General features: G+C 50.4%; 1 protein-coding gene across 1 annotated transcript in view; it reads left to right on the top strand.

Annotated features, from left to right (window-relative positions):
• Positions 1-3,478: 3,478 nt before the first annotated feature.
• The window catches only part of VWCE (von Willebrand factor C and EGF domains), a 463,775-nt gene continuing 455,325 nt past the window's right edge, over positions 3,479-11,928 (top strand). The window contains exon 1 of the mRNA XM_085648045.1: positions 3,479-6,398. Coding sequence (XP_085504171.1) covers positions 6,289-6,398 — 110 coding nt within the window. The 5' untranslated portion in view covers positions 3,479-6,288. The remainder of the gene's footprint in view (positions 6,399-11,928) is intronic.

Genomic DNA, 11,928 nt, shown 5'->3' with positions numbered 1-11,928 from the left:
CCTCAGAGGCACCCTCGTCTACCGACCCCCCGGACTCCGCCCCCAGTTCAGCGACTCCATCGCTGACTTAATCAGCACGCACGCCCTGACCTCCACTGACTACATCCTCCTCGGAGACCTGAACTTCCACCTTGAGAACAACAACAACAACAACTCCACAACCCTAATTGATAACCTTGCCAACCTCGGACTGAAGCAACTCATAATAACGCCCACCCACTCCGCCGGCCACACGCTCGACCCCGTCTTCTCCTCAAGCCCGCATGTCTCCGTCAGCCACACCACCGAACTCCTCTGGACCGCCCACCGCTGCATCCATTTCACCTACCAGAAACCCACCACCCACCACCGCACCCAACAGATCCCCCGCCGCTGCTGGAGCAAAATCACTGAAGACCAACTGCATGCAAACCTCGCTCTCAGCCCACCCACCGAACCCTCCAACACCGATGACGCTGCCCACGGTCTCAAACACTGGATCGAGAAATGCGCCAACACCCTCGCCCCGCTGAAGAAACCCCCCCACAGAGACACCAGCAAGAGGGCCAGCTGGTTCACCCCAGAATTCCTAGCCTACAAGCAAGCCTGCCGGAAACTAGAGAAGAAATGGCACAGCAAACCAACTCCGGACAACCGCGCAGCACACAAGGACGCCATCCGCAACCACCACCACCTCATCAGGGCTGCCAAGAGAACCTCGTTCAAAGACTGCCTCGACAACAACACACACAATAGCAAGGAGCTCTTCAACATCGTGAAGGAACTCTCCAACGCCAGCTCCAACACCAACGACATCCCGCCAACGCATGCCCTGTGCGACTCCCTCGCCACCATCTTCCACCGCAAGATAGCAGACATCCACGACAGCTTCAACACCCGGACAGCCCCAACAGACAGCAACACAACAGACCCTCCGCACAGCATCGACCATGACCCCCTGCTAGCCTGGGCCACCGTGAACATCGATGACACCATCAAGACCATGAGCACAATCCACTCCAGCTCCCCATCAGATCCCTTCCCGCACCACGTCTTCAACAAAGCAAGCAGCTCCATTGCACCCCACCTGCGCAACGTTATCAATCTCTCCCTCGAGACCACGACCTTCCCAGAGAGCTGGAAACACGCCGAGATCAACGCCCTACTAAAAAACCACAAGGCAGACCCAAGAGACCTCAAGATCTCCGGCCCATCTCTCTGCTCCCCTTCCAAGGTCATCGAGAAAATCGTCAACAGACAGCTAACCCGATACCTCAAAGAAAACAGAATCCTGGACCTTTCCCAGTCAGGGTTCCGCAGCAACCACAGCACCGAGACTGCCCTCATCGCCGCCACCGACGACATCAGGACCCTGCTTGACAACGGCGAGACCGCAGCACTCATCCTCCTAGACCTCTCCGCCGCCTTTGACACCGTCTGCCACCGCACACTACGCGCACGCCTCTACACCGCAGGGATCCGAGACAAGGCTCTGGAAAAGACCACCTCCTTTCTCTCTGGCAGAACCCAGAGCGTCCGCCTCCCCCCATTCCGGTCCAAAGCCTCTGAGATCATCTGCGGCGTACCCCAAGGATCCTCCCTCAGCACGACACTGTTCAACATTTACATGGCCCCGCTCGCACATGTCACCCGACAGCACGACCTCAACATAATCTCCTACGCCGACGACACTCAATTGATCCTCTCCCTCACCAAGGACCCTATCACCGCCAAAGCCAACCTCCATGAAGGAATAATGGCCGTCGCTGACTGGATGAAGACCAGCCGTCTGAAGCTGAACTCGGACAAGACGGAGGTCCTCATCCTCGGCACTAACCCTTCAGCCTGGGACGACTCCTGGTGGCCGACGGCACTGGGCGCAGCCCCGACACCCACCGACCACGCACGCAACCTGGGAATCATCCTCGACTCAACGCTCTCAATGACCAAGCAGGTCAACGCCGTCTCCTCCTCCTGCTTCAAAACCCTCTGCATGCTCCGCAAGATCTACAGATGGATCCCGACAGACACAAGAAAGACAGTCACCCAGGCCCTCGTCAGCAGCAGACTTGACTACGGAAACGCTCTCTACGCGGGAGCCCCGACCAAGCTCATCAAACGACTACAATGCATCAAATACGCCTCGGCACGACTGATCCTCAACGTACCATGCCACGGCAACATCACCCCCCACCTGAGGGACCTGCACTGGCTCCCCGTCAGCAAGAGGATATCCTTCAAGCTCCTCATCCACGGACACAAGGCACTCCACAAGACCGGCCCAGCCTACCTCAACAGACGGCTCTCATTCTACATCCCCAACCGCCAGTTACGCTCCGCCGACCTCTCACTAGCCACCGTCCCGCGCATCCGAAGAACAACCACCGGTGGATGATTCTTCTCCCACCTCGCCGCCAAGACATGGAACACCATCCCACTGAGCCTACGACAGACCCAAGACCTGCTGACCTTCAGGAGGATGCTCAAGACCTGGCTGTTCGATCAGTAGGGCCCCCCCCCCCAGCGCCTTGAGACCCTGCCGGTATGTAGTGCGCTTTACAAATGATTGATTGATTGATTGATTGATTGATTGATCCCTATCTATCTGGCTGACAGGCTTACCATCTCTGGTGATTTTTGGCACACTGTCAGCAAGCTTTACGCTCTGTAAACCTGAACTACATAGTTACAGTACACATTTCTACTAGCTGACAACCGCCCATGGGTACATCACATAATAAGTGTAATTTAGTGGAAAATTCATGTTTTCTATAGAAAATTCTTATGATTTTAGTTTTGCCCATGCTTACACCAGCTTTCATTTGATGCTAGGATTTCCCTCAAAGCCAGATCGCACTAGTTTAATTTACCTGGCTTTGTGTGAAATCCTAAGTTACGACCCTTGCATACATTGACTGGTGTGTGTGTCTACCTAACACAAACTCATATTGCGGTGCGCTTGCATACATTTATTTTTTCGGTCCAAAGTCTTTGTGCGTGATAGTTGCTTGATGGTACCATCTGCCGCACTTTGGGTCCCGTAGCGCCTCTGTGCGTCTTACGAAAAAAGGGTCCGCAGAAAAGTAAACCTGGCCATGGTATGATATTATCACTTGAGTCCTGACACTGCCTCTGCTAACAATATATCTGGCAGCTCGGCAGAAGAGGACACCAAACTCACAAAGGATACTAGATGCCGGTGAGTAGAGGTAACGTGCCTCCCCCACGATAAATACATGGGCACAAAGGCACCGTGGCCCAGGTGCGGGCCGGGGATGCCCATTCTTCACCCCACACCCACGCCCCACTAGTCCAGGTAGTAACTCGCGCTGGCGCGTTCCATGCGCCGGGGTCCCAGGGGGCGCGGGGCTGGGGCTGAGTTTTGCCAGATGTGGGAAGCGGATCTCTTCGCGCACACAGCCGGGCTGTGTCTCGTCAAGTGCTCGGAGGATCCTCCTCCCGCTTCCCCCGTCCACTCCGCCCTTGTGCGGGTCAGTGTCCCGCTCCCCTCACAAGACCCTCCGCCCCTCGCGTGGGGCACTGCGTCGGGCCCCCTGCGCTGCGGACGCCTGCGCCCCGCACTAATCAGTTCCACGCGCTCGAACTGGGAGCCCGGGAGAGCGCGCCACGGGCGAGGCATCGCGCCCTGTGTGTCGGAGGGGAACACACGGAGCCCGCAGCCTCTCACTAGGCTCACAAGGGCAGCTATTGCTGGGAGGAAAGTAGAACGAAAACAAGAGCACCAGACCATTCGAGGACCAGAGCCCGAGGGGGACCATCAGGACCAGCCATCGGAACAGAGGCAAGCGGGACCCCGGAGCCAGGGGAGGGGGTAGGAGCAAGGGCCAGAGGCAGAGGAGAGAGAGCGAGAGTACCTGTGGAAGAAGGACCACACAGTAGGGGCAGAGACCAAAGGTTGGGCGCGGAGAACTCCAGAGGAAGGGAAAGTAACGCTGGGTAGTTGGAATTCATGGTGGGAAGGTCTCGAGGACAGGCGTAAGGGAGGGTGAACTCTTGAAAAAGCAGGCTCCCATAGCAAGGGCCACAAAGTACAGGAGGCAGAAGTAGAATCTCAAAATAAGGGCAATATACCGGTGCCAGGGGACAACATCAACAAGGAACAGATTAAGGAGCATCAGGGTGAAAGGTTCTTGAAACAAGGGCATCTTGATGTGTGTGGGACCCTAAGCAGTACTGATCCCATAACGACAGAGCAAAGCAAGTGGGTACTCTGAAGAGGAGTGGGGCAAGAGAAAGGGGCCGAGTGCAGGAGGAAGACCAAGGGGGGCATTTAGCAAAGTGGCCAAAGGAGACGGTCCAGCTGTAAGGAGGGTACTGAGCCAGGGGGCACTGTGCAGGTATTTCCAGGACAAGCCACTCTAGAGCAAGAAGAGTTCAGAGCATATGGCTATAGGTAAAAGGTCCTAAACCAATATTTGGTTCCAGAGATCTGGGGGTGAGGGGGCTAAAGCAGAGCAGAGAAGCCTGACACGGAAGTGGGAACCCAGAGCACGAGGTCTGATGAGAAGGGAAAACATTCAGTGGACTGCATAATGTCAAGACACCAAAAGGTGCAAGCATGATATAGAAACAGCGGGGTGTAAACTAAAGAGAACATCCGGGGCTGCTGAGGTGTAAGAGGTAACCACGCTCTGTAAGAGATTAGACACCCATCATACAGGGTTCAGAAGGCACACTTACTATGGAGGGGAAACAGACTCTAGTTCTAAGGGAAACAGGAGCTTCCTATAGAGGAGCTTTGAGACACCAAGAGGTGGGAAGAAGAGGTGAAGTGGTCGAGATCTAGAGAAGAGCCTAGACATTTATAATACAAGAAAGACTCTGCAAGCATTGGTCACTGTTGTCTGTAGTGGCAATTTCTTTTCTGTAGCTTAAAGGATCTCTTTGATTGTGGGGGCCTATTTCGTGTAGCAGTAGATCTCTTTTTAATTGTCCCACCACAATTTTCTACAAGTAGTATTTTTTTGCAATAACAGCGCAGGGGGCCTCCTCCTACTCAAGGGGGTCTCGACTGCAAGAGACCTGGCTTTCATACAGAAGAGAGAGTCTCTTTCCACAGTAGTAGACCTGTCTTTCTTTTGAGACAGGAGGAATCTTTTATTTGCTAAAGTGGTCTCTTTGCCACAGCTAGGATTGCACCTCCCCATTGGAATTTGTTTTTTCTTTTCCATGGTGTGGTCTCTCTTTTCCACATCGACTGGACTTCAATTCCTACAATCAAAGATTTTTGTCTCTTCCTTCCTCAAATAGTAGCCTTTATTTCCTACAATTTCTCATCCCCATAGCCAGTAGGCCCCCCGCCCATGGCTGGTGCCCTCTATTCCTCAGATCTGCTAGCCTCTCTTCTCTGTTGCTGTCAGTCCCTCTTCCTCATTGTCAGCAGCATCTATTCCTCATTGCTGGGGGCTTTCTATTCCCATACATTGTAGCATATAAGCCTCACTGCAGGCAGCCTCTGTTTCTCATTGGTGGCCACTTCTATCCCTCATTGCTGGTCACCTCTATTCCCCATAGCCTGTGGCCTCTAGAAGCACAGCTGGGAGCCCCATTTCTGTGGCTCCAGAGGCCTTTCTACCCCACAACTGGTGGCCCCTGTTCTTTGAAACCATATGTCTCTCTTGCTCATAGCCCATGACTTCTCTTCCTAATAACCCACGGGCTGTGTTTCTCATAGCCCGGGATCCCTCTTCCCCATAGTCTCCGGACTCTCTTGCCCTCTAGAACTCACACTGGTGTCCTCTGTCACTCAAGCTATTAGCTTCTCTTCCCCATTTCCAGGAACTTCTCTTACACACAGTCAGCGACCTCTCTTCTCCATTGCCAGTGGCCTCTCTTCCGCATCACTGTTAGTCTCTTCTTTATTAGTGGGAGCCTCTTTTCCCTTCTTCTCCATAGTAAAATGCCTTCCTCCCTCAGAGGCAGTGTCCTCTCTTCCTCAGACCTAGTGGCCTCTCTTTGCTCCTAGGCTGCAGTCTTTCATACCGATAGTCAGTGGTCCATGCTCCTCACATCCAGGGAACTCTTTAGCCAGCACGCTCTCTCTATGTCACAGACAGCAGCCTCTTTGACCTACAGCTAGGGGTTGCATAAGGAGATGGCGGCGGGGTCCCTGGAGGGGAAGTGGAGCCGAAGTCTCTGAAAGAAAGCACTGCCGGGGTACCCGTGGCACTGGACCTCGAGGGGCAGCACAGTCGTAGAACCAGTGGAGAAAGCATCGTCGAGCTCCCTGCAGGGGAGCACAGCAGAGCACCGCGCCAAGGAGGCAGAGCCGGGGTCCCAGCAGTTGTCATGCTGTGGGAGTCCGTGCTGCAGGTTTCCTGTTTGTTTCTGTGCACCGGCCTGACCCGGGGGAGAATCTACAGCCCGAGGAAGAAGCCAGCCAGCTCCGCACTGCAGAGGTAAGGACACTTCACACCCTTAATCCTTCTTGGCAGAGTCCAGGGTTGGGCCAGAAGAGCCAGATATGTTTAAAAAGCTTCCTCCTGTCTTTAGGGAATGTGGGTCCCCTTTCCAAGAATAGAACTTTAGAAGAGCAACTCTACTTCTCGCTTCCAGCCATGCATGCACACCCTACAGCAATTCATCTCATTAAGGTACAGGGCCGGCAGCTGATTGATGCTAGACTCCATCTACCAACTAGTGTAAAACTCCGAGAGGAGATTTACACCTCTGCTTGGGCATCCTTTTACACTTTGTTTGTGTTAAATTTACAATACAGGCTCATATGTATCCCTGGAAAGCTGTGAGTGTGATGTGACATAGTCCACAGGCACAAAGCAGTGGAGACAAGCAGCTGGACGTGCTAATGCACATTTTCAAAAACATTTTGCTTCTCCGTGGAGACAGGGCTCTCCAATTCCCTTGATCCCGGTGTGAGCAGCCCTTTGCTGGAGAAAAGCTCCGACCATTTCCAGGATGGGAAAGGCTCAGATCGGAGTTCGTGAATGCAGACAAATTCACAAGTGAGTGGGTGTTCACAAATTTACAAGGCAAACAACGCCTTGATCTGCCCACTCCACACCTCTTCCGGGGGGTTTACTACTGTGCAACCCTGCACACTTTTAGCAGAGAATTGAACAGCAGTGGTATCATTTCTGTCTGTCGAGACGTATGTTTATGGTTGAAAATAACTGTGTGAATCACGTTCTAAGCGCTTGGAGCCTAAAGACAAGTGCAGGAAGAACCCCAATGATGAGGGAGAGGCAAACCTCTGCATCATAGCACCCCAGAATTCAACACAGCATACTCGCAGGAATGCCATCGGCAAAAAAACCCCAGTTTACATAAATTACCCCCACAAACCCCAAGAATTGCTGCAATTGTATCTGTGCCACATAGTATTGTCCACATTATGTTTCCATCATTGACACATCACTTATTGTCCATGAGTTTAACAAGGTAGCGAAGGCGACCTAGTACTTCAGTACATGCCACAAAGTATTTGTCGCACAGTCTATGTTGTTATAGTATTTTGACTGCGCTTTGGTATTGAAGTGGTGTATAGATTCATTGGGGGAACCCAGTGTCCCGCAGAACCTGGGTAAGTATAAGTAGAGCTACAGTGGTTCTGTCAGGGAGAACAATTACATTGTAAATGAAGACGAATCTTGTTACCAATATTATATATGACTCTCTGCTTAACTAATATGCCAGAGAGAAAATTAGGCTAAATCACAGCGCGCAACAAAATAAATAATGAATATTGGAACACAATCGTACAACCAAGAAATCCAAATGTTTGCAAAAATTATTATTATTTGCTATTTTTGTGTTTTTTCACAAAACAAGTTGAAGATACATTTTTCAAGGGCTGTCAAAGTGAGGCATAATTGTAATGTGACAAATGTGTGAAAAAGTGACAATTGTTGCCCAGTGCTGATGGTGACAGAAGCAGCAAAGCAGTTGGGTGGGGCACTATGCTAAGTACAGATTTTTAGCTCAAGTGTTTTTAAGCCATGCTTCTCTTAATTACTTAGGCCACGCCCCTTGGAGACCCCGCCCCCCCAGTTTTTTCATTCCACTTAAAGCCCTGCATAGAAGTAACTCATATACCATGCCAGGTGGGAGCACAGCGAGGGAGCCAGTTCCCAGGTCCAGCAGAGATTTTCTGTGAGGTGATGGCACAGGGTGGAATTGAAAGTGCCTGTCCGGAAGCAGGGCAACAAGGAAGAAGGGATAAATCCTGGTCTGATGCGCCACATGGATGGAGCGACAGACACTGTCCAGTGGGAACGAAAGATATCCCTCCAGAGGCAGTACAGGGAGAGAGGGATCTCTGTTTAGACGCAGCAAAGTTGGAAGTGAGATCCCTACTAGAATAGAGATCCCTTATTGTAGTGAGAACCCGTGTCTAGAGGGACACATGAAGGGAGTGAGATCTGGTGTCCAGAGAGATAGCACAAGTAGAGAGGGAGACCCTCTGTGAGTTGGAGATACAGAAAGGAGGCGATATTCCCTGTCCATAGGGGGCACAATAAGGGAGTGGGATCCTCTGTTTTGAAGGGCACAGTGAGACAAAGAGATCTCCAGCCCAGGCCCAGTGCTGAGAAGGTGAAGGTCTCATGTCAGAGGAAAGATGGGCTGAAGGGGTAACATGTCCTGTTCAGAGGCAAGACAAGGAGGGACATTCTCTGCACAGACAGGGAAGGAGTGAAGTCATGTTCCCAGATCTGTTCAGAGGCAGGGAAGTGAAAGGGAATGGGTCTGCCTTTTTTTCTGGGAGGTGTTTGGTAATAGTTGTGTGACCGTATAGGAAGTAAATCCAATAATGGAACAGTATTTTGTGCTGCCACTATATGGAAGCTGTAGTGCCTCTTTCATTAGCAGAGTTAAGCTACACTTCAAATGAAAGTGTCATGAAGTTTGCACTGTAAGTGGTGAACTTAAAAGGCACACAGCAAAATAATGCATAATAGATACCTTTGACAAAGGAGAAATATTTGTTGTTATAGCTGTGGTTTTGTTAATGTGCATTTTTCGGATATGTCCATTCCCAACAGAAACCCATGGTCCAGGACATTTCCAGTAACAGAAATGAACGGTCCCATTGGTGTAGGCAATGGTGTGAGGGCCGTGCAGGGGCCCCAGTGATGTGCAACACAGATTGACAGTGAGGCCTGACAGGACTCGTTGTAAGCCCCGGAGCTCTGTGTGCAGAACGAGGCGAAGGTTCGCGTTATTATGTGTTGTTTATCTGGAAAAGACCGTAATCTCTCCCAGCTGCTGCGCCCCTCCTCCGCAGACCATCACAGAGCGCGGAGCATGCAGAGGGCAAGCCATCCCAGGCTACGGACGGGCAAACGAGGGGGCTTCGGGCCAGCGGGGGGGCTGGGAAGCGGAGTCCACCTGCTGAGCGGGGACTGACTCCTCAAAGAGATGCGGACCGTGTTTCTGGCTCAAGCTCCCCTTAACCCCCTCCCCTACCCACCTTGGGAACGTTCAATAGAGAGATGTTCCCTGCAGGCCTCAGCGGTGGTGTTTAAATGGAGGTAAAAGACAGTCCACAGTATACATTGATTTCTGAACATGTGGATTCTGTTCGTGCTCTGCAGGTCGGTAGGTGCTTCGCCCTGCACGTTCAGGACCCCATCTGTACCCTCCTTTGTACCCTGAAACACTGTTCTGGGCCCACTAAAATTACTTAGAACCCCATTGTTTAATTTTATTTAAAAAAAAAAAGATGTACTTCCGTAGACCTTCGAACATATTTGGAGTACCTTTACCTTCTTCCCAAGTTAACGTATTTTGAATCCCCGAATAATTCTAGGAGTACTCATAGAAACATGCACGTCATAGATTCCCACGAGTCCGCACAAGCATAAATATTTACCCATAGGGGAACGAAGTGAGTGCACTTATGTGTGCGGAAACTCATCAATGTATGTCCACTTAAGAGCTGCTTTCTTAACCGTGTTGCTCAAACTGTCTCTGTAAACTCTGTGTCAAGTCAAGTGGAGTTCCAAGACACTTTTAGGTTCTTTAAATAACGTTATTGTGGTGTTTAGAGTTCACTGGGTAGCAAAGTCTTCTTTTGATATTTGTGCTAATGTTCCCCGCTGCCATGTGGGTGCCACATCTCAAGAGCATGGGATCCTGCTGTGGCGGCTGATTACTGTTGCATGCATAGGACACGTTACTGTGAATCTGACAGTGTGCTGGGACTGGTCAGTACACTCTTTTAATCGAAGACCACATACCACATATACATTGAATGCTCTTATGGCTCCGTGTGAGTGGGTCCGCGTGCTTCCAGCATCACTTTTGAGTTAACAATTTAATGCAGTGTGGGTGCTTGATCCTTCAAGTACACACAGCGAGTCTTTAATTAGCATTTCGGGTTGGACCTGCTATGGGTGTTTAGACAAAATATCAGAGAAAAAATATTGTGTGTACAAAATATCTTGTCAAGAATATCGAGGACAAAATTATAGTGAAGGTAAGTTTCTATAGGTAAGCTAAGTCTTACTATATATCACTACAAATATATGTACCTTGAGAATACATATATCTTCAAGGTATAGTAAATCTATAATTACCTATCAGCTTACCTTCTCGATAGTTTGGTCCTCTATATTTTTGACCCAATACTCTGTCCACACAATATTTTTTTCCCAATATTCCATTTGAGATCCCCTGCTGTGATGTCAGTTGATTGACAGTAGGTATTGTGGTGTGTGCCTTACTAGGAGTGGCGTGCCCACTCAGTAAAATCCTGAAGTGCTAGTAGCTGTTATAGGCTGCAGCACTCTCACTTATATTGTACAAAATGTGGAATTAGAAGTATCCACTAGGGATCAAAGTGAAGATGTAGTTATGAAAGTGAAGCTTTTCCTTCAGTGTTTAAAAAAATATGTCTCAGCAATTAATGCCTAGAGCTTCCTCAGAGCCTTTAGAATACATGTTTTTTATTCAGCAATTCATGGCTAGAGCTTCCCCTGGGCCTCTACATACTTATGAGTCCAAATATAACAGCAAGAAAATGTTGTTTTAGTTCGCAGTATCTGAGGGGCAAATTACGAGTACGGCAATCCTGGAACTGTCGTACCCGTAGATGGTGGTCTGACCGCCTCCATCCCATCAGGCCTCCCGCCCGATTACGATGATGGCACCGCCACAAGACCACCTCCGCTGCCAGGATCCAGGATCCAGGATCCTGCAGCGATGGTGGGGACAGCAGGTGGGAATTGCTGCTGTGCCGATACTGGCACCGACGAGCAGATTCCAACTTGGCTCTCCACCAAGCATTTCATGACGGGGAGCTCGCCATAAAATGCTTGGCTACAGGGCGCCAAGGCAAATCTGGGGGTTTATTCGGAGGGCACATGATGTACCCCCCAAAAGAGCACAGTATGCATGCACTATGTGGCATGCACAGCATGGTATAGTACCATGTACAAACGTGCTGGAGGCGCTGTCACGGCGGCGGTGTGCTTTTTAGGCTTTCCTATGAGCCAAACATTCCCACCGCCATGACACCACCGCTGCTGCATCGCCAGCCCTGGATTACTGTTGTAATCCGGCGGGTGGGAATGCCGACAGCTTGGAGATCTTCCTCATACCACCACCGTTCTGGTCCAGCGGGAAGTCCACCAAAGTCATAATCAGGCCCTTAGTATCCTGTACTCATGCAGTCTTTAATCTAGAAGACCTGAGAACATGAAGACAAGATAAGAAGAAGCTCTATTTAATTGATTGAGTTTCAAATGGTAGGATGTCATCAATTTGTTTTACAATTTACAAAGTTTGGCAAGCTGTATGACACTGGTAGGAGAGGAGATTTTAAGTTAAACCTGTGAATCATCTACCTAGTGATAGCAGAGGATCCCTGCATTCTTGAGTAGGACTCCAAGATGGGGACTGAAAAGGTTTCGGTCCAGTATGGAACATTGCTGTACCCTTTACATCAAAGCAAGCAACTTGGAAAAGCAA

The sequence above is a fragment of the Triturus cristatus genome, chromosome 3_2, assembly GCF_964204655.1.
Source record: "Triturus cristatus chromosome 3_2, aTriCri1.1, whole genome shotgun sequence".
Lineage (NCBI taxonomy): Eukaryota > Metazoa > Chordata > Amphibia > Caudata > Salamandridae > Triturus > Triturus cristatus.
Note: the sequence above shows the minus strand (reverse complement) of the source record. Positions and strands in the feature narration are given on the sequence as shown.